The sequence below is a fragment of the Carassius carassius genome, chromosome 35 (assembly GCF_963082965.1).
Source record: "Carassius carassius chromosome 35, fCarCar2.1, whole genome shotgun sequence".
NCBI classification, from domain to species: Eukaryota; Metazoa; Chordata; class Actinopteri; order Cypriniformes; family Cyprinidae; genus Carassius; species Carassius carassius.
In genome coordinates this window covers 23,175,779-23,200,083 of record NC_081789.1, presented here as the reverse complement: position 1 = coordinate 23,200,083, position 24,305 = coordinate 23,175,779, and the positions used below count along the sequence as shown (strand labels likewise).

The 24,305-nt window shown below is 36.4% G+C and overlaps 1 protein-coding gene across 1 annotated transcript; it reads left to right on the top strand.

Annotated features, from left to right (window-relative positions):
- The first annotated feature begins 710 nt into the window (after positions 1 to 710).
- Positions 711 to 6,860, top strand: ca2 (carbonic anhydrase II). Its single transcript, XM_059525016.1, has 7 exons — positions 711 to 977; positions 1,955 to 2,152; positions 2,861 to 2,979; positions 3,071 to 3,163; positions 3,605 to 3,667; positions 3,773 to 3,928; positions 5,292 to 6,860. Exons 1-7 carry the CDS (start codon positions 944 to 946, stop codon positions 5,409 to 5,411), a joined length of 783 nt encoding a protein of 260 aa, XP_059380999.1. The 5' UTR covers positions 711 to 943; the 3' UTR covers positions 5,412 to 6,860.
- Positions 6,861 to 24,305: the final 17,445 nt, after the last annotated feature.

The window sequence follows — 24,305 nt, the reverse complement described above, 5'->3', positions numbered from 1 at the left end:
CGTTTTTTTTCAGTTTGCGGTCAATAGTAGTTTCAGCACTCGACCACCAGATGGCAATCAATCACTTTACTATTGCAAGTTCAGACACAAGTACAATGACAGAGCTTCACAAAATCAGAACATTTGTAACTTAAGATATGCATATGGATGAACAGTTACAAACAATATACACGCTATTTATAAAAAAAAGACTAAAATAGCATTGGTTTCAGTATCGGCAGAAATTACAAGCTATATGTGTCCTGCAATGTTTATATTAAAATCTACATTTCATATTTTTATTCCCTATTATTTATTCTTGAGCCAATAATATATAGTAAACATAATAATTATAATAGGCTAATAATTACAACATGACACAAATTACTCTGGCTACTATTAGTGTATCTGTTAGTGATATAGGCTACACATGGACATATTAAAGCATTATGTTGGTAGTACTAAATTCATTATGAGTAAGGTAGCCCGTTATATATATATATATATTAAACCTTCCTATTTCCATATATCTATTTTCAGTCACGGGCTCGTTCTTTGTAAAGAATCAGAGTGTTGTGCAAAACCGCCATTCATTCGCTTTGCTAGTGATGAATCATTACTGCACTCATTGTCATTATTACTAGCCTGCTGTCACAATGTCACTCTACGTCACCAGAACCAGCGCGCCACAAGTATCTGATTATGCAATCACAGGATGGTAAAAATGCAATAACACAGCAGCAGATCACAGCAGGAGATTCCCGCATTCCGAGAGAGACGCGGATGGAGAGCGCGCAGGATCGATCGATCTCTCTGTAGCTCCTCCTGCTGCTGATCACACCAATGTACGGTCATGTGAGCGAACAGCGTCCAGAAAGCCGCTATATAAACCCCCAGCTCATCTGTCCGAGGTCACTAACACTGCTTCAGGACACTTGAAGACTCTTGCGGCGCAGCTGTCATAATGTCCAACGTATGGGGATACGCAGACCATAACGGTAAGACCCCCCATGTAATTATGATTTCAATAATTCATTCGTGTTTTCATAGGATGTGTCAATATGAAATCTATCACAGGTTCTCTATTTTTCCCCTCTGTATCTGCATTTGCCCTCTTTGCAACTGTTCACCTTGGCTACTGCACAGTCAGCACTATCAGTGACAACTGCAAAATGTACAGATTTTACGTATATTATGTGCATTATAATGCATACAAATTAGAATTTTTGTGTCAACTGTATGTACTTTTTTCTTCACACGGATGTGGATTTTTATTTTATTTCTTACCAAACGCAGAAAATACCGTACTGTGCAATTGAAATACATTTTCTTTCCATTAAAATGCACATAAAATCATAATAATAATTATTATTCCAAATAATATAATTAAATATAATTCCTTTTTTGCACATTTAGGTTGAACATAAGTACATTATTATTATTATTATTATTAAAGGCAGTGATGTAAGGAGATTTTTTCTTCTTCGCATAATACATTGGTGGACACTGCAAATGCATGTTTTAAATGCACATAAATATATTTTTATATTATTATTGTTATTATTATAGGTATAAAAGGCAATGATGTAAGGATAATTTTTCTTCTTTAAATACTTGTGGATTTTTATTTAATCCCAAATGCAGATTATATCTAGGACACTGCAAGTCAAATGTTGTAAATGCACGTAAAATAATTGTTTGATTATGCAATTAATTAGTTATGTAAAATATAGGCTACCATTAGTTTTTTTTTTTTTTTTTCATTTTGTCTCCGATGCATTAGTTTTTTTTTTTTTACATAAAGGCATATATAATATTTGTCTTTTATTTTATTTTGCCTTAAATGCAAGGATGTAGCTACTGTCAAATGTGCAGAAAGTGGTCTTTAAAATATATAAAAATATTTTGTGCTGTAAATGATTTTTGTCCTGGATGCATATTGTTTAACCTACGTATGTATCACCTTCCACTGCAGGACCTGAGAAATGGTGTGAAAACTACCCCATTGCTAATGGACCTCGCCAGTCTCCAATAGACATTCAACACAGTGGAGCATCTTATGATGAATCGCTGAAACCGCTTCATCTGCAGTACGACCCAACCACTTCACTGGACATCCTGAATAATGGACACTCCTTCCAAGTCACCTTCGCCGATGATGACGACAGCTCAAGTTTGTGACCTTTTTATAATCAACTAAGCTACGTCTATTCCTGTATTAATCATTAGCTTTGCTTAGGCAGAAGGTTCTTGAAACGACTGCAGTGTTAACCTTGATAATATCTAGAAGGAAAAGTTATATAATGATGAGGCTGCGTCTGACACTAATGCAAGTATTACTGCAGTATTACTGCTGAATATAGTACCCAACATGCTCTTTCAGGAAGCATTGGAAAACATTTCAAAGTTGGCTTTTGCTCTAACTACATAGTTAAACATTAATTTACAAGAGTATGCTGTACTAGAGTGTTTAAAAGCCTTTGGATAGACCGTTTGCACACTATTTTTATAGGTTAGGTTTATTTATAGGTTATAGTTTATTTTATTGCATGTCTAAGCAGTTGTAAAGTCTAAAATTAAATGAATGTGAAAATACCAGTGTAGCATCTCCTTGACCCTTTAGTAATATCATCCGCCAGTGACACTTTTGGTTAGAATTATGGGAAATTACACATGTGTTCACACAAATAATTGCACTGAAGCTGCTTAGCAGTGAATGGTTTAAGTGTCCTTCATGTGAACTTTGACAGAATCAGTAGATGGAACCTGTGTAGCAAGTTTAACCATGTTTAGCCTGTTTAACATTTGTTAGCTACTGTATAGAGTATGTAACAAACTTTGACATCACATTCATCATTTTTTCTGTGTTTGCCCACATTAGCTCTGACGGAAGGCCCGATCTCAGGCAAATACAGACTCAAGCAGTTCCACTTCCACTGGGGAGCCAGCGACGACAAGGGCTCCGAGCACACAGTCGATGGGAAATGCTACACAGCTGAGGTATGACTATCTGAAAAAACTGGGGAAATGAAGATGTGAGATGTTTTCTTTTATCATTAAGTATTAATGTTTCTCATAATCTCATTTTTAGCTCCATCTGGTCCACTGGAACACAGAATATCCCAGTTTTGGGGAAGCAGCCAGTAAGCCTGATGGTCTTGCTGTGGTTGGAGTTTTTCTAGAGGTCTGTGTGCAGTTGTACAGTTTTAGAGCCTATTTACTAACTACATCGTCAGCAAACACTGGGCCGAATTCATTAAAACTTTTTTAGGGGCTATTTTCTAACCACTTTGTCAGCAAACACGTTTACAAATTTACTTAATAGATGCATCACTTTTGCTTATGACATTTATGCCCTCAAATAAAATAAAAATATTGTGCCTAGACACAGTTTTAATTTTTTTTAATTAGTATTCAGTCTTTCGTTTTTAGGGCCTATTCACTAACCACTTCATCAGCAACACAGAGATTAATTCACTAAATAGTTTCACTCACATTTAGTCTCATATTTATAAATAATATAAAATAAAATGCAAAGTAAAATTAAAGAAAATATTGTGGATTAGTCATATTTATCCCACTTTTTTTTCAGTTTAGTTAATAAAAATGATTGTTTTCTCATCAGATTGGTGCAGAAAATCCTAATCTTCAGAAGCTTCTGGATGCTATGGATGCAATCAAGTGCAAGGCATGTCTACCAATTCAGTTACATTTTCTTGTCAGTTTTACTTCATGCTAAATATTGAAATCAGTTCTGCTTCATGGATCATTTTTTGTGTGTGTTATCTTGCAGGGAACGCAGACCTCATTCACAAATTTTGACCCAACCATCCTGCTCCCAGAGTCTCTGGATTACTGGACGTACCTGGGGTCTCTGACCACCCCTCCTCTGCTCGAGAGCGTCACATGGATCGTCTGCAAGCAGTCAATCAGCGTCAGCTCGGAGCAGGTCCTGCTTATGACACAATTTATACCAGTAATACAAGCATAGATGTGGAATTTACAAGTCACATGCTTAATAGTGAAGTGTGGCATCTCGCATAATATAGATTTGGATGTGCATCTTATTAAGAACACCTTGCTGACTCAATTAAAAAACACAGGTTGCTTATTTGAACAGGATTAAGATCACAGATTATGTCTATAAAATACAAATGTGTATAACCTCCTTAGGTTGTGTAATCAATGTGAATGAATGAATATATATCTATATAAAAACTGTATTGATATACTGCAGTCACTACTTAATGTGAGCTACCCAGAAGCATACAGTCTAGCAAAAAAACATCAAATTATGACTGACATTATTATTTGTTCCTTTAGTTTTTAGGCCTTACACTATCAAAACCAGCTCTCATCTGAGGAAATTGTAAAAAAAATGTACAAAACCTTCATAGTCAGTTGTATTTTCTTTTCCATTCAACCTCTGTGGCATCTAGCCCTCATGTGAAAATGAACACGACCCTGTCGAATGTTTACATCACAACTTTGGTTCAAGGCTGGTAATGTGTGCATAACCTCAGGTGGCATTGGCTCATTTCCTAGCTGCCTGTTCAATTATTGACTTCATAAATACAAAATAACTTAACAGGATATTCTGTTCAAAATGTAAGAATGAATGAAAATGAGTTTGCTTAGGACAGTTAATGTTTAACTAGTTTGGAGAACTATTAGCATTTCCCCAATACAAGTCAAATCACCATTATTTATACAGCTTTATATAGTAAAGAATGATTCAAAGCAACAAAGCTGTGAACAGTTATTAACAGGAAAATGTTAATGTTTCAAATTCTGCTGTAAAGAAAGAGTCATTATTCAGCTCAAGTCAGTTCAGTGTTGATTCAGAACAGTTCATTCACTGTGTAGTTCATCAATTGTGAAACAAGTTCAATTCAGTGATAAGCAGCTCTACTGCTTAATGTTATTATTCAGCTCGAGTCAGTTCAATCTTGATTCAGTTCAGTGAAATCCAGCTTGAGTCAGTTCAACGTTGATTTAGTTCAGTTCAATTCAGCCCGAGTCAGTTCAGTGTTGATTCAGTTCAGTTCTATGCAGCCTGAGTTAGTTCAATGTGGAATAAAATCAGTTCAGTTCAGCTCAAGTCAATTTAATGTTGATTTAATTCAGTTCAATTCAGTGCAGATCAGTTCAATGTTTATTCAGTTCAGCAAAATTCATTTCAAATCAGTTCAGTGTTAGTCAGTTCAATTAAGCTCAGTTCAGTTCAGTTCAGCTCAAATCAGTTTAGTGTCAGTTAAATAGTAACAGATGCTGAAAACTCAGTGTTCGTCTTTCTTTCTCTTCCTCTACAGATGAAGAAATTCCGATCTCTGCTTTTTACAGCAGAGAATGAGGAGGCCTGCTGCATGGTTAACAACTATCGCCCCCCTCAGCCTCTGAAAGATCGTGAGGTCCGTGCATCTTTCAAATGAAGGATACCCCCCACCCCCCCGGACCTCACTTCCTCCCCTTCCCTCCCTTCTTTAGCTTGATATGCAAACGCACTGCCCCCAGGTCAAGGACCTCAAAGCACCTTCACCCTCCATGCAGTGATGCTGTGCAACCTGCCAGCTGTCCAGCAGACCAGATGTGCTGTTTGGAGAGTAAAGAGGCTATGCAGGGAATCATGTCTTTGTACTGTCCCTCTTTCTTTATTTATTTCTCCTTCTTCATTCATTAGTGCAAATGCTTGAATTATTAGGATTTAGAAAATGGTGCCAATTTTGTATAATGCTCTGATTTACATGTGATGCATTGACAGACAAGAGGAGTAATATATACATGGGGTATTTAATATGTAAATGGAGTATTTAAGTATATTTCTATTGCTTTAGAGCAGAGATGCCCAAATCTGGACAAAGCTGGCCTGTGATGACCTTTGATTTGGCCCGTCATAATATATTTACATTTATGCATTTGGCAGATGCTTTTATCCAAATTACTTTTATTGCATTGATGGTATAATTTTTTTTAGTTCATGCATTCCTTTTTGCACCTCTTTTTTTTCACAGTAGATGGATACAATGCAACATTTATTTTTGGATAACAGACCTCAATCATGTTTGATTTCTGGTCCTTTGTATTAAAGTTTGAGCACCTCTGTTCTATAGACTAGACCAGCATCTCAGATTGAAAAGCAAAGGTACGGCAGATTGGCAGATTCCCGAACAGATGCCATCTGTGCTGCTGTCCTTCCCTGCCAGGCTGTAATCTCTGGCTGTCTCAGCAGTGCTGAAGCTTAATGAAACCCAATGCACACTGTTATCAGGCTGCAAGGTCTAGAAAATCCATATGGTAAACGAACACACGTGGCAAAACATCCATGTCGGCACGTAGGGAAATAACGCACAAAATCTAGCATGTACTGTACAATCAGAGCAGTTTTGATTTGACGTATTTGTGCCTCATATAGTAATTGCATTTTCCTGTGTATGTTTCTGAAAGATGTCATTTATTGCAACTGATATGTACAAGATTTCAGTTTAAAAGCAATAGCAATAATTGCATGAAACCCCTATAATTCCTTAATGTGCCGTTTCTTGTTCTATGCTTGAATCTTGGACTTTGAGTTATTAGTCTCTTCAGCTGTATTGCAAAGCGATGCACAAGCAACACAGTGAGTCTTAACAGAAGCCAAAATGCCAATAGACAAATCTTGCAGGTTAAGCAAGGAGGTCAACATCAGCTCTTCTAAAGCATTGGGACCAGGGCTTGTGTCTTACGTTGTCTTAGTAAAGTCAGCAGGTTGGAAATATATTGTGTAATGTGACATTGAACGTATTTTACTTGAATATGAGGGCTTTGTTAAGCAATACTGTTCAGCCATACTCTGTTCTGCTATTTTCAAAAAGGATATTTTAAGTAAAGATATTTTATGCTTATTCTGTGTTGTGTTTTTGTGATGATTTACTAATGCCCTATTTGAATGGTAACTGATTTAATATGGGAACATAATGTAATTGCAGCAGTTATAGGTGCTAGGCAGTGATTTTATTGCCATCTGTTGAATATTTATGTATGTTTTCTCCATCCATCCTAGCCGAATTACATTTTCATGAATGAGTATAACTTAATTCCCAACAAGTCATATATATTTATCTGCGAAGGGTCAAGCTTTTGTGTTTTCATCCAATAGTGTATGTACAGTTAGACTGCTAATTTTTTTCTGAATATTAACTGGTCCAGAAGTTGAGAATCTGTGAATATAATGCTATTTTTAACTGTAAAATATAAATCACCAGCTTATAGATAGTTTAATATATCCACTTGCTTTGACAGAGACTACAACTTGAATAAAACCACCACTCCAAACCTTTATTGTGCTTCTAAGACATTGACCTTTATTATCTGATAAGCTAACGATTAGCAGCTATCCCGAGTTATTGTTAAGTTTATAGGTGTTGTGAGTGATTTCTTTTGGGAATATCACAATCAAAGTCAAATATCTGTAATAAGTCTCCGCATGACAGCCCCAGGCTATGTAAACAGTAGAAAATAGTCTACATGTTTTTAACCAATAACAAATACTTTCACATGATTGGCAACATCAGATTTCCTGCATGGTTATTATCTTCAAAACTAAAACTATAAAAATTAGTTTTATTATATATAAATGTACAAATATATAAATATACGAGAAATTTAACTAAACGACAATTAGGAATTAGGAAACATGACAACTACATGAAACAAAGAATAATAATATATATTACTAATAATATATTACTAATATAAAAATTAAAAAATGAATAAAAATGTAACCTTTTATAAATAATAATGAAATAAGGAAATACTCAAATAAAGAGGGGAGGTCCAAGATCTGAAGAATCTTGGAGAGATTTGAGCCATTTGCAGTGTCTTTAATGATTTAATGATATTGTTGCACTCCAAGTGGATAATAAAGCCATTAGTAAAACCTAATATGCAATGCCGTCCTCTATGCTGTTTTCCAGTTAAAATCAGTGGGAGCCAGAGGACTCTTCGCCTCACAAGCTGTATGGCATCATAATTCAATCTCATTTACATAATTATTGATTTACCTGCCACTGCAGCATTGCACACTGACGTCAAAGTTCACAGCGAGAGCCGAGGAACAGGATTATGCTAATGACGTCACCATGACACACCCCGCTTTCATGACAAGGCGACAGACCCGAGCTCGCAGAAATCAATGCATTACATAAGAACAGTGTCTGGTGATATAAATCAGAGCGAATAAGAGCATAAATCTCTCACTCATACACATGCCAACAAGCAGCTAATCTCTAGTGCAGTAAATCCCAAAGAGCATTCAGGCATGTACACAGCAGTGCGGCATGAAACATGACCTACAGTCAAGGACACACAGACACAGTTTCCGCGGCTTTCATGCTAATGCGATTCGGGGAGAGCAGGCGTATCGTCACACATTAAGAAAGATATATATAAAGACGCAGTTGCTAATATACACATGCCTTTCTTGAGTTACTGTTTCACTTAATAGAATCTCGCTGTGTGTAGTTAATGTGTACTGTGATGCTTACATGTAAATCCCCTTAATTGAGAAAGAGACCTTCTGTGTGAACACATACACTGTTTTTATAGCCCTCTTTACTGTAAATTGCTCAATAAAGCTGTCATGAAGAGCTTGGGAATATCTGCTCTCTGAAGTTCACATGGCACTTGGCCACAAGGTCCGAGGACACAGTGAAGGCCAAAGTAGCAGGTCTACTGAAATTTTAATGTGCAATGCAAAACCACTATTCTGAATCAGTATCTAAGCCTTGTTTTCATGTAACAATATCTATTTATATCTATTGTGTTTTTACAGCCATAAAACAAATATGTCTTTTGTTCTTATTATGTTATATGTGACACTGGAGCACAAAAGCAGTCTCAAGTCGCTGGGGTATATTTTTAGCAATAGCCAAAAGTACATTGTATGGGTGAAAATTATAAATTTTTATTTTATGGCAAAAATCATTAGGATTTTAAGTAAAGAGCATGTACCATGAATATATTTTGTAAATGTCCTACCATAAATATATCAAAACTTGATTTTTGATTAGTAATATGCATTGCTAAGAACTTCTTTTGGACAACTCTCAGTACTCTCGGTATTAAGATTTTTTTTGCACCCTCAGGTTCCATATTTTCAAATAGTTATCTCGGATAAATATTGTCTTATCCTAACAAACCATACATCAATGAAAAGCTTATTTATTCAGCTTTCAGGTTTTGTGGTCCAGTGTCACATATTATATTTAATTTATCAGGGTGCAGACAGATGTAATAAAATATATGTAAATATCTTGTATTTGGTCTCATTTACTATGGATAAGAATTTACACACTGACATGAAAATGTTATTAATATTAATATTAATAATACTGCCTCTGAATGCATTGGACCTCAAAAAATTGTGGCCTCTAAGCAGGGGATTTCTCACTGAAGGTGTTGTCTGAGGGAAATATTTTTTCTCAATAACTTGTGGTATACGATATCTTAACGGCTTTTGATCTTCTAAAAATCCCACATAACTTTCCTTTCTCTATAGAAAGATCTACTTTGATCAAATATATACTTGGCATCTTTAAGGCCAAATAAACCTACATACAAAGGATAGGAACTTCACACCTCACTCTTATCTTGCACTTGCACTGTGCTTTCAGTTGTGTAGGCATTATAAAAAAATAAAATAAAAAAAAACCAAACAGTTTCCATAACCCCCAAAACAATATATCATAATCAAAGAATTACATAATCTTTTAAACTGTTTTAAATAGCAGGTGAGCATAAGCAGACTTACATGGAACTCTGAAATTCTGAACATTCCCTGGAAGTTCATTTAAATATTCAGTTAATTTGATACGGCTTCCAGAGTATAAAGATAAACCAACTCAGACAGCCAGTGTATTGTAACTAGACCAGCCGCATTCTCTTATCTAGTTTCTGCTGATTATGTGAGCTTGGACTTCAGCGGACACTCTCTCCATCCATCCTGGCCAGAGCACAGAAGCGTTAGTGTGACAGGAGGAGAGTGTGCATGTGTCACCTGAGATACTACAGTTTGCTTTGCAAATGGGTCACCTAGAACTGCTCACCTTCCTTAAATAGATGAACGCACAGCTCCTGACTGCAGGTTAATGCAAACACAAGAACCAAATAGCCTAGAAAGTATAAAGTTGGTATATGAATAGTTCACCTTAAAATATCAGTTCTGTCATTATTTGCTCACCCACATGATGAGCTGTGAAGCTCTTTCTTTTGCAGAGCACAAAAGGTGATTTTGCACCAAGGACTAGGGATGTCATACTCAAAAAAACAAAGAAATCAGCATAGAAGCTTCATAAATGTGGCCTACATGACTCATGCAGCATATTCAGAGTCTTCTAAAGACGTATGGCAGTAATTGTGTGAGGAACATATTGAAATCAAGACACTACTGGCAAAAACATTACTTTTTTCATACATTGCTAATTGGTGCTGTTTCAAACTAGTGGTAAGAAATATATAAAAAAAAACTCATATAAATGTTTACTTTATTTATTTGCATATTTGTTCAATAGCAATACATACATGATCTTTACTTTTCTCTAAATTATTGTTTTTTCTCATATACTATTGTATATTCTAGGTTTTAAAATAGAGGTATGTTGATATAATTTGCCTGATTTTATACTTACATGCATATATATATATATAGTGTTCTGTGATTTATGGTGGTGGGGGGAAGACATATTTTATTTTTGATTCTTCAGAAAATCTGTAACGCTTTAGATTTGTAGGTATTAGGTAGGGGTTAAGGGATCTAGAATATGGTTATGCAGAATAAAGCATTAATATTTGCTTTGTAAGTGCTAATAAACATCCAAAATTCTAGTAATACGCATGCTAATAAGCAAAAAGTCAATAGTGAATAGTTTCCCTAATCTAAAGTGTTACCAGAAAATCGACAGAAGAAAGAGTCACACATGTTGCGAATGAAATAGAGTAAATGATGACAGAATGTTTATTTTTGGGTGAACTATCCATTTAATGAAGATAAATGATGCATTCTGTGCTCATTCTTTCACAGTCTTTCATCTACCTTCTCATCTCCTCTTCAGCGTGTTGCAATGCAGAGCAAGCGTCTGTACTCAGATATGCCCAAGATATGCATTGCTAGAGTTTCTTTATTAGCAATCGGGGGTTCAAGTTCCTCACATTACCACCTGTTGGCATCCTTCTAACCTGCACCTAAAAGGTCATTGCAGATCTTGTCTAAATTTGCTAGAATCACCACCACATTTTATTGTCCCTCCGCCTCTGATGTAAGCACATCTGTACATTCCAGAAAAAGCTTGCATGGCACATGCAAGACATATGCTGTGCATTCACCACACATACGGAGACACTGAAATGAAGTTTCTGAAATTATTGGAATCAATCTCCATATAAGGATTATTTCCAAAACAGTTCAAATCCTCATTCCTGGAATAGATTAAAATAGGACAGATTAAGCCAAAACAGGACACAAGATAAGATCAAATACAAACCTGTAGAGACACACTCTAAAAAAATTAAATGGGGATAGATGTTGTCTGTTAGTGGTGTTTATTTATGGGCAACAATATTAAACGATATAATACTTATATTAAAGTTATAGCTCCCTCAAAAAAATGTTTTCATTTATTTACCTCTTTAATTGTCATCGCTTTCTTTCTTCTATAAAACACACAAAAAATTAAATTTCAAGACAAAGTAATATATAGTAAAGCTTTAAAAAAGGCAAATAAGTGCATTAAGTATAAAAAGATTTAATATATGCTAAATTAAATTCCAACTTATAATATGCTTAAATGTAAATACAATTTTACATTTCAGAAACTGCCATTATCAACCTGGTGAATTTAGAGAAAAAAGATCCTTTAATTTGTTGACTTGATCTGAATTTGAACTGATGTCAAAATATTGAAATGTTACACTAGTAGAACCAAATTTCAGTAATACATAACATTAACCAATGGAAGTGAGTATACACCCAAAACATTGTGAAAAAGCAAAATAACATTACTTGATTCAGTTCTTTCAGTGTTCATAATCACTCAAATAAAACAATTAAATTATTCACTAAATATGAGTTTACTGATAATTTTCATTTGTCAGCCTGAGTCATAAGGTATAAGCTGACCTCAGAGTTGCAAAAGGTCCAGGAAACTAAGATACAATTCAAAATTCAGTAACATCGACAGTGCAAAATATCAGTTATGAGGGCTTTCATGTGGCCGAGTTAAATAAAATAAAGTGCATATACAGAGTACACTAGCTGTTCATTTATGTTGTTAAATAACACTGATCAGATGATTATGCTGTGTTTAAACAGAAATGATAAAGGCCCTAACACACACACATGCAAAACCTCGGCCGATACGTGGGATCTAAAGAATGCATATACTGTACATTGAATCACCATAAATGGGCCATCCGGGATAGAGACAAACACAATGAATCCTTAAATAGCTAAAACATAACAAAATGAGGAAACAACAGCTCACTGTTGTCATTTTCCTAAGAGAGTCTGGCGGTCTGTGAGCCGTCTGATGCGGAACTGTTTGAAAGGAAGCACTACACTGAAGTTTCATATTCTCCTGTGCCAAAAAAAGGGTAACAAAATGTCACATGTAGCTGATGCATCACTTAATGGTTGCAACACAGTTTTGAACAGTATTTCTGTGCAAAAACATGCTTATTACTCAATAAGAACCTATGAGAGAAAAACATGCTTTCAATTTTACAAAACATGCTTTGTAACATGCGTATAAATTAGGCTTTTGGTACTAGTTATTGTGCCCCATTCACAGATACACACCATTTAACGTTGCACTATTACTGCCAACAGAAAACAGGAAAAGCATGTTTGTGTACATTTGATGCTTGTGTACATTCGATGGTTGAGTTATTAAAAAGAATCCTTAGCCCAGGAACCACATTTGTCATGCAAGTGCATTAAAAACAACTGGAATATAAGTGTCATTTCTTCAGAAATCATGGAAACTAAGATTATGTGCAAAACTCAGTAACATTGACAAAGCTAATGAATCAATCATGAGGGCTAGTTGTGTGGACAAGTTAAAGCGTGTACACAGAGTACACTAGCTATAATTGATTTTTAAACTGGGCGCACTTTGTTTTTTTCGATTCACTAAAAATAAATAAATCATTAGAATCATTTATTCTGGGAGTCAAAATTCAATGGGTGCAGTGTATGCAGTGTACTTGATTTAATAAAAATAAATGAATTATTAGAATCACTGGAATCAAACTACAATGGTCACACTGTGTGTTTTTGATTCACTAAAAATAAATGAATCATTAGAATCATTCGGTTTGGAATCAAACTACAATGGTTGCTCTGTTCTTTGATTCACTAAGGAGAACTGGCTCATAAGAGTCATTCTTTTGGGAATTGGACATCATTGGTCACACAATATGTTTTGCAATGCATTTTGATTCAGTAGCATTATTGTGGCACTGTTGAAAAATTAGGAAACACTCTCAAAAGTATTTGAATACAACATTCTTTTTGAATCTGTGTACAAGTGCATTCAGTTTCTCTTGCTGCAGTTTCAATAAGGTCTCAATATGAATGCGCTCAGCAGCACAGTGCAACAATTACAGCAATAACCCTTCTCATTTCTAATTTCCTCTTTCTTGACATTACCAAGTCATTCAGTTTAACAAGTACTCACTGTCAGGCTACTTTTACTATCGCCCCTCATGGAAACATTTAGTGACCAGAAAGTGACCCGTAGGAGCTCAATGTGGATGAAGATAAGAGCTAATCTGTCTAAAGCCTACTACCATTAGATAAAACAGTGATATATATACAGTACAGACCAAAAGTTTGGAAACATTACTATTTTTAATGTTTTTGAAAGAAGTTCCCTTTCAGTCGGTCACTCTCGATGCCACGTCGGTGACTGACGAATATGGGATATCGCTTCGATAGACCAATCTACTTCGAGTGCAAACTAAACGAGCCAATGCACATTGGCATGCAATTATTGCATCCAGCTGCCGCTGATCACTGCGTGTGTATAAGAAGGCAGCAGGTGCAATGCATTCCAGCTTTTCGCTTCGGAGCCGAGCTTTAGTATCGCTCTGCTCAACTGTGTCTGCTGTGAACTGCGATTTCAGCACGCTCTCGGAAGCTTCGTGTATTGGCGAGACGGCGCTTCAGCGGCGGTCGATCCTGTGTCGAGTGGATTGCACACTTCAGGCTGTACTACCCCTGACGTGTTGCAAACGGCCAATTCCCCTGTGTGCCTCAGCACTAAAAGCGCATTTCCTAAAGAGCAAATTTCTCTAAAAGACCTTCACAGGTGCGTCTTTGTAAAGACGACGGATCGTCCTTATAAGGATGCCGTTTCACCCGTGCGTTTCTGGGTGCGGTCGTTACCTGGCAACGGGTGATGGTCACGATCGCTGCTTCACGTGTCTGGACGTCGAGCACGCTGAGGTGGCTTTCGTGGATGAGTCATGTTCTCACTGCGGGAATATGACCATCTCGGAGCTGCGAACCAGGCTCCGCTACCTTCAGGGGGGCGGAGTCCCGTTGCCGCGGCCACGATCTGGGGCTCGTTCTGTCGGCCGACAGACGAGAACCACTTCCGGCAGTAGCGCGGATGGTTTAAAGGATCACAGTGGTGGAACCCTCTACAGCGAGCGTACCAGTGGTATCCAGTGGGCCTCCCCCCGACCGGATGTCGATCTCAGCATCGGAGGGAGAGCTGTCAGACGAAGATTCGGCTGCGCTGCCGCCCTCTGGGACGGTGGCAAGGCCTGAGTCGGACCCCGAAATGTCAGCTATGCTTTCCCGGGCCGCCGAGAGGGTAGGGCTCGAGTGGAATCCTCCACCGCGTCCCGAGCCCTTGCGGCTGGATGATTGGTTTCTCGGGGTGGCGCGCGCTGGTTCTCAGCTCCCCACCCCAGTGCCTTAAGTGCCAGTAATAGGGGTGCAGGTGGCTCTCACAGGGCACTGGAAAGGGCAGCACCCATGGCGCTTTGATAGGGATCCCATATTCGTCGGTCACCGACGTGGCGTCGAGAGTGACCGACTGAAAGGGAACGTCTCGGTTACGTATGATAACCCTCGTTCCCGCCACGTCCCGTCGCCATGGTTACTGTACCGCCGCTGAGCTGCCGGGTCCGGGCTCGGCTCCTCAGCGAAAAACTGGAATGCATTGCACCTGCTGCCTTCTTATACTCACGCAGTGATCAGCGGCAGCTGGATGCAATAATTGCATGCCAATGTGCATTGGCTCATTTAGTTTACACTCGAAGTAGATTGGTCTATCGAAGCGATATCCCATATTCGTCGGTCACCGACGTGGCGTCTCCGTTCCCTCCATCAGGGAACGAGGGTTACCATATGTAACCGAGACGTTTCTTCTGCTCATCAAGCCTGCATTTATTTGATCAAAAATACAGAAAAAAATGTAATATTGTGATATATTATTACAATTTAAAATAATTGTTTTTAAATTTATTATACTTTAAATTATCATTTATTTCTGTGATGCAAAGCTGAATTTTTAGGATAATTTTCACATGATCCTTTAGAAATTATTCTAATATGATGATTCATTATTAAAGTTGGAAACAGTTCTGCTGCTTAACATTTTTTCAGAACATGTGATACTTTTTTAGGATACTTTGATGAATAAAAAGAAAAAAAAAAGAAGAAAAAAAAGAAGCTATGTTTTTAAAATATAAATATTTTGTAATAACAATATACACAACTGGTCTGTAATTTGGGGTCAGTAATTTTTTTTCTTTCTTTTTTAAAAAAAAATCAATACTTTTATTCAGCAAGGATGTGTTAAATTGATAAAAATTGATAGTAAAGAAAATATATTATTAGAATATATATTATTAGAATTTGTATTTTATTTTGAATAAATGCAGTTCTTTTTAACCTTTTATTCATCAAATATATTAGACAGCAGAACTGTTTCCAACACTCATAATAAATCAGAATATTAGAATGATTTCTAAATGATCATGTGATAGACTGGATGTTACATGTGACACTGAAGGCTGGAGTAATGATGCTGAAAATGCATCACAGGAATAAATTATTTTTTTAAAGTATATTCAAATAGAAAACTATTATTTTAAGTTGTAATAATATTTCACAATATTACTGTTTTTTCTGTATTTTTGATCAAATAAATGCAGGCTTGATGAACAGAAGAAACTTCTTTCAAAAACATAAAAAATAGTAATGTTTCCAAACTTTTGGTCTGTACTGTATATTTTTTAAGAAACTTAAAAAATGTGCTTATGATAAGGTGACCAGATATGCCACTTCTCGGGGATACGTTATGCCAACGATTTATAAATTGCTGATTGACAGCGTTGTATGACATCAAAGTGCCAGAGCAGAGCAGATTGCTCTTTATGCTTTCAAACAGCTCTCATGGTACATTGATGTCATACAACAATCGATCTGCGCAGTGCAAACAACCAAAATCTGGTTATTTTTAGGCAATTTCGAAATCCTGGGCAGGACGTGTGGCGAGGAAGTGGCATTTCTGGTCACCTTAGCATAAGACAGTTAGTGGAAGATGGAGATTATGGTTTATCATGGTTTTCTTACACAAATGCATCGATTCACTTCAGAAGTCCTTTATTACCCCCCGGATCCATGTAGAGCACTTTTTATGATGGATGGATGCAGTTTATTTCACTTCAAAATAAAAAATCTCCCATTCACTGCCACTCCAAATCTTGGAAGAGCCAGGTCATTTTTTTAATAATGACTCCGACTGTATTCGTCTGAAAGAAGAAAGTCATATATGAACCTAGGATGGCTTGAGGATGAGTAAATCATGGGGTAATTTTCGTTTTTAGGTGAAGTGAAAGTGAAGTGAAAGTGACATTCAGCCAAGTATGGTGACCCATACTCAGAATTTGTGCTCTGCATTTAACCCATCCGAAATGCACACACACAGAGCAGTGAACACACACCCGGAGCAGTGGGCAGCCATTTATGCTGCGGCGCCCAGGGAGCAGTTGGGGGTTCAATGCCTTGCTCAAGTCACCTCAGTCATGGTATTGAAGGTGGAGAGAGAACTGTACATGCACTCCCCCCACCCACAATTCCTGCCGGCCCGGGACTCGAACTCACAACCTTTCGATTGGGAGTCCGACTCTCTAACCATTAGGCCACGACTTCCCCATAGGTGCGCTATCCCGTTAAGCCTTTGTTCAGGTGGCAAACCTGGTCCTTTTAGTTTTTTGTAGTGCGGGCAGCAAAAAAGAAAATAACCCAAATATATGATATCCAATCCAAAATCAAGCTTACAAACCCAGATGCAACATCAGTCCTGCTGGAAGTGTTGTGGATCCCTATTTGCTGTTATTTATTTGGCAGATGCTGTAATCCAAAATTACTTATATTGCATTCAGGATTATATATTTTACCAATTCACGCATTCCTTAGTTTTGCCATTACAGCAGCATTATTTACTCTTTCAGATGCAAAACTTTCTTAACTTTCACTCCATTAGCTACGGCTAACTATTCTAAATTTACCAATGAAAAAATCTTAATGAATTTGTTGACTGCTTATGTATTCAAATATACATTCTCACACTTGCCCTTCAAAGTGGTCACTGCTGCGGTAACTATAGTAAAAAGTTGCTTGATCCTTATCAGATGAACACAAACATCCAAACCACGCTGCTGCTGCTGATAATCTCAGTAAATCAAACTCAGTCGACAAATACAAGAATACATTCTGTCTCTGCATGTAAGTCAAATCAAGTTATATAAGTAGACAAGAAAAAGGTCACAGACCAGCACTATGGAAACCTAGATGTTGCCAATGCAAACACAAATACCTCGTCCTCTCTGAAATCAAAGCAGGTCGTATTAGACATGCTGATTGTCATCAGAATTCCTCCTTGGTGATCAGGCAGGTCTAAGAACATGAAAGTTCAAACAAACGTTCTGCAGTCAGCTAGCATGTATCAGGCTGCTTGGAGCCTGTTCATAAACATTCATGAGATAGTAAACATGCGGTTTGTGATAGGAGCGATGAATACACATCCTCTAAACACATTGTGGTGTGATGTTTCTGAAGACAAAGTCACTGTCTCTATTTACAGACACAGAAGTAAGCGGCCCTCATGGGATTCCTAAAGATTCTTATCTTTTCTTTGACCTGTCACCTCCACTGTACAAGCAGCAAAAAAATATTTACACTAAATATAAACGATTACATAAAGTTTATCTGAAGGACAGAATCTTAAGCAAATATTCCAAGTAAGATGTCAGTGGAGAACGACATGCACAGAAACAGAAAACAAATTATAGGGAAGAATGACAGACTGATGATGAAAGTCTTTACTAAACCCATCAGTATGCATTTCATTTTTGCATCCAAACCACGTTATAGTCCCAAAAGAAGCTTATTGAGTAACAAAGCCTTGCATTATTATTAATTTGGCTATTGGTTTAATGGCTCTAATTCACTTTGCACATTGAGCTCAGCTGTTTTCCAGGTAAATGAAAATGGCCAGAAATCCACAATAGCAAGTCTTTTGGCCTCTCATTAAAAAACAAAAAGGCTCATTGTGAAAGATGCTGAGTTAAGAACTTCATAAGGCCAAATAGTTCTTCTGTGCAATTTCATTGCAGATCTCACGGTAGATCTCATTATCTTTATATAGAACACAGAACAATAAGCATCTTACCTAAATCCACATCATTACGGCATATGGAGGCTGTTCCAACCCTTCACAACAGTATCCGCTGTATTAACTGAACATCTCGACACAGTTAACAAGATTGCATTACCTGGTTAATAAGCACAGCAGATACAGCAGGATTAGAATCACATTACACAAGCATATTCATTTTTTTATTTTAATACACTATACATTTAAACTAGATATTTATATTTCTTGTGAGGAGAATGTGAGAGACGCTTGCTTCATGATTGCTAATTATGTTATTTAAAAGTACAATACCATCATATATTAAAGTCATTTATTTGTAAATGCTGTAAATATATTTATTAAATAAATCAATCAATAAAGTAATATTTACTGAATAAATCACACATATTTCATTTCAGTGCCATTTCATTAATTTATATACTAATTAATTTCTTTGCAAGGGAAGTTTTGTTTCTGTAAAATCATGTAAATCCCCAAAAAAATAATAATAATGCAGTGTCTGAAAGTCTAAAAATTACAATGTACAAGCACAAACTATTACTCAAGCCACAGGAGGTGAGATCTGACAAAAAGGTGTTTGCTCCTCACTCGGTTAGACCTTCCTGGGTAATAAAGAGAGATCTGTGGAGCCATTTGTACTGTATATATACAGCTACCCATAATCCACAGCATGTGCCAGACGCAGCATGATTCATTACTGAAAGATCTACTGTGGGGCATGTGGGCTTAGAAACAGCAGCTGTTTGTCCCTCTCAATATATCTACCTTTACTTTTTTGTCTCATGTGCTGTTTTCTGACAGAATGGGACTGATAAACATTAGGAAGAACGGTTTTGCTTGGCCTGCTTTCTTTGACTGCTAATTCAGTCACAGGAGAACAGAGAATAAAAATATCGGTTGTATCAGAACACAGCAGGATATTGAAGGAACATTTCAATATCAGTACACAGTCATTTTAATCTCTGACAGAAAAACGGCAATGAAATTACAATGAATTATGCAGTAGCAGTATTCATGGTTGATGAAGCGTTGTTCGAAAAGTATCCATGACAAATGTGCTAATTATGGGATGATAAAAAGCTAATATTTGGCAGGAACACAATAGTGCAGCACTGGGTGTTTTAACCTAATGTGCACAATGAGGCAAGCTTGAAAACACTCACAATATCATGATACTGAGTGAATACAATATTTATGTACCATGGTGTTAACATCTTCTCCGATCCATGGTCTCTGGACTATGGAAGTCCTTGAAGTACCATATAAATAAGATGGCAATTGCTTATGACAACTATATCATATTACCAATGTATTATTTCTTGGACATATACCAAACTACATTTTTCACACATAAATATTTTAAATCCATTTATAGACCCTGAACAGATTTTGAAGAGTACAGGGCCAACATAAATTGCGCCCGCTTTGAGTCAACTCCAAATTAAAAAATCTGAAATTTGCATCATTATGAACTTTTGAATACAATTATGAGCACCAGATTCAGAACTCACATTTTAAAGTGGACAATTGTTCGGGTCTGTTTCTGACGACCTGTAGTAATTAACTATATTGATTTAAAAAAGAAAAGAAAAAAAAAACAGAGGCTTAGGCAGTAACTACAGGTATACGGTGATTATTTCTATAGCAGAACAAATGTGACCTAAATTGCACACAGAATAACCTCCAGAGAGATCAATAGCGTGGGGTCAGAGTTTCCTCCCTAACAGCAAAACACCAGGATTAAAATGGGGAATCCCGTTACCAAACAACTATTTTTTGTGAATAACTAATGTAATTTATTGCTTGAGGTACACCAAAACAGCATAACCCTGATATGGCTTCAATAATTAAAACTAAATGTATCCAATGCTCTGCCTGTGATGCTCTCTTAAATTATGTGCTTTTCTCACAGGCTTTGATTAAAAGCAACTAATAAACTATTCGGTACAAAAACATAAGCAATCCAAAAATAACTTCAGAAAAAGCCAATAACAAAATACATGGACTGTCTTGTCATTTTTCCCCTGTGAGTAACAGAATAACTTCTGATATTTTTGAGGGCTTCATCTCACTATAAGGGTTGGTTTATTTGTCCAGAGACAGGAAGAGCAGTGCATTTCCTTTCGATTAGCCCAGAGTCTTCACACATGACTAACATCCCCCACTGACGCCAGTGTCCTGTGTGTCCTACACCCAGAGGGAAATAATCTCAACCCTGACTCTGAACCTATAACCTTCGGGCCAAAATATCCATAATCCATAATAATCCTTCCTCTAGTGAAAAAATCCCATACATCCCTTGCTGTCCTATCACATCAAAAACCACCAACATAGTTTTTTTTGGACTGCTTGATCTATGCATATTTCCCTCCTCATTCAGATTACTTTTTCACAGGAGAAAGCATTATTATGTATAAACAACTCATATTTTAGAAAAAAATAAAACCAATTTGAAAAATCTGAATCCGTCTTCATGATGGATTTGTTTTTTACAAATATTCAGATTTTCGATTCACAAGATGTTCATCGATATGGAGTCCTGTGGATTACTTGTCGATTATGGCGCTTTTTTTTAAATCAGCTGTTTGGCCCTAAATAAGAGCATAGCAAGCATATGCACTACTGTGCAGTTCCTCTGCAATTTTATGCATATTTTTTCAGGTAAAGATGATAAAAATAAAAATTTTAGTGGCCAGTGAGCACATAATTCTCTACCTCCCACTGGAATGCAAACAATGAGGGTTTTAATTAAACACCACAACGACAAAGTCGTCAAAAGCCCTTCCCAGCATTGACTGCTTGTTCATTACTAGTTTATCTATTAACCCAAAAATAAGGGAAAAAAGGGATGCAGTAAGATATGTAGATCCCTCATCAACTTATGCAAAATGTTAACCCATTTAGGCATGCAACAACATGAAGAATTCAATTCAATTCAAGTTTATTTGTATAGCGCTTTTAACGATACAAATCATTGCAAAGAACCTTTAAAGAAAAAATAAGGGTAATCTTCATATGGGTAATCAACACCTTATGAGATTCATGAGGCAAAGGAATCAGATTTGAGGTGCTGACTAAATGCTTGAACTGTGTGATGGGATATAGTGGGACATATCTTATTCACCATCACACTGTACACTCGATCTGTCTGAACATGTTACTTAAGGGTGTAAGCCATGAGAGGACATCAAAAAAGTTGAAAAGGACATAGAAGCTTGACCCATAATACAAATATATTATTCATATAACACACCCAATCATCTCAATTACATCTCACTTCAGTTCAGCAAAGCCAGACTTGTCCAGAAATATCCCTATCTGTGGGTGTGACCCTGCTGAGATGAGTTACACTCTAGCTCAGACCTGCTGACCTATGAAATCACTGTAAATCCAGCACATTAGAATTACTACATTACATTCAGAATGCTTCACAAAGAGAGACTTTAAACTCTCAGTGATGCAGAAAGCCAAAGCCACATACTGTAGGTAGAACAGAACCCCTTATAGCACAAACACAGTCATTACGGTATGAAGGTGACCTGTTCTACCTAAAGAGTCGAGATCAACAGGAATTAGAGCTGGTAATTTAATCTCAGGAGAACAGAGATAGGGTTGGGAGTTGGGTCTGGGACATTTCTATGACACAAGACAACAAAGAAAGTCGGCTGCAGCTAAAACTTAATTGGATTTTCTTGTGTTTGATGAGTCTATAGGCTCATGGAGACATTACAGGAAAAAAATACTTTATTATCTCTATTGACATTGAGATTAAGATTAATTTAGATCAATTGAGATTAAGTGGAAGTTACCTACTGAGAAGAGGAGCCCATATTACAAGTTTCAGAATCACTGTTTCAAACTTTACTCTGATTTTCCAAGAGATCTACTAACATTTCAAAGTGTCAAAATACACCACCAATTAAACGTTTTTAAATGTTTTGATTAATAATTAATTACTTTAATTCAGCAAGAATGTATTCAATCAAGAATGTTACAAGGATTTTTTTGAACAAATGCTGTTGTTTTGAACTGTCCAGTAAACATTTGTACAAAAATGCTTAGCAGCAAAAGTGTTTTCAACATTGATAATAAAAAAAAAAATATCTTAAGTATACAAATCAGCATATTAGAATGATGTCTGAAGGATCATGTGGCACTAAAGAGTACTAATGATACTGATAATTCAGCTTTGATCACAGGAATAAATTATATTTTAAAATATATTCAAACAGGAAACAGTTGTTTAGAAATTTTTATAATATTTCACAATATTACAACATTTTAGCTTTATACTCATTTGTGTCCATTTTCCAAAGGTACGACAGTTGTTACCTGAAACATTATTCATAATTCAATTAAGCCTCCTCAGCAATGAGAGCAATAAGGAGTCCTCAGGAGACTGCTGGTTATTCCCATCAAAAACAACATGATCCAGTGTTCTAAAACTGTGAATCAGGTGCCTGGAAATCACTGAAGAATAAATGATTATGTAGTTCAGACACTTTTAACTTAATTGAAAATTAAAATACCCACACTTTGTGTTCCCGTGGACCATGGGGGTGATTAATTTCTGTGAATTTCTCAGATCAAAACAGGGACGATTCAAAAGACAATGGGACACAATGATCAAACCACCAGTTTCTGTTATACACACAAGAAAATGTCAACACAGGTACCTTCACTCAAAAACGGTGATAGAGTTTCATAAAACGGCAACGAATGTCACTCATTAAGGGATTCAGGAGGATAGAGAAACACAAGCCACATTTTGCAGAAACACAGAAAAATCTGATACAGGTTCATTACGTTTCTGTTGACACCAGAGAGTCGCAAAAGAAAAGAAGATAAAGACAAAGGAAATTCTAAGGCAATGTACTGTACTTTACAGAGAAGCTAATACCAGAAACAACTGCTACAACATTACTAATGAGAGAGAAGAATATTGATTATAAAATACTTACATTTAAATCAATGCCTAAAAGCATCAATAAAAATGTTCAGTGTAATTGATAAATAACCCCATTCTGGTGTATGCTGTCTTTTTTGTGTTAAAAACAACAAACTCTGTTGACGCTCATGTCATGCATCAAGAGGTACTGGCTGGCTAGAGTGTTCTAAATCAGTCACTTATGAGGTCCCTTGGTAGGCAGCTGCCTATGTAAGCAGTAGGCAATTAGTATTTCTTTATATCAACAGATTTATAACAACAGTTTTTTTGCCTCCTCTTTAGGGGTCTATGGCTGCGTATGAAAAATGCCTTAGGCATGGATACTTTTTGCCTAATCTTAGAATTGATAAAATAATCTTATGAGTAGAGTGATTTCAGATAAATAAAAATTTTCACAAAAGCTACTATATTATAGCTGCTAGTAGTGAAATATGTGATTTGGCATAAATCCTATGGCTTTGTGAGGAATCGCATACTACCATACAACTATAACCTACTCCTTTTCTCTAATAAGTAAAGTCTATATAGTATACTGTGCACAGTATGTACATTTTAGATTAATTTTACATTAGCCAAAATAAGCAGACATTCAATGCACCTTAACTATTTAATCCTAATGTGACAAACCAGATATAGCCAACTATCATTTTGAATAAAATTATAATTCATGA

Excerpts from the sequence above, each read along its gene's own strand:
- ca2 (XM_059525016.1), top strand. The coding sequence starts at position 944 with ATGTCCAACGTATGGGGATACGCAGACCATAACG. Across the intron at positions 2,153-2,860 it reads CGATGATGACGACAGCTCAA|CTCTGACGGAAGGCCCGATC; the intron begins GTTTGTGACCTT and ends TGCCCACATTAG. Across the intron at positions 3,668-3,772 it reads TGGATGCAATCAAGTGCAAG|GGAACGCAGACCTCATTCAC; the intron begins GCATGTCTACCA and ends GTTATCTTGCAG.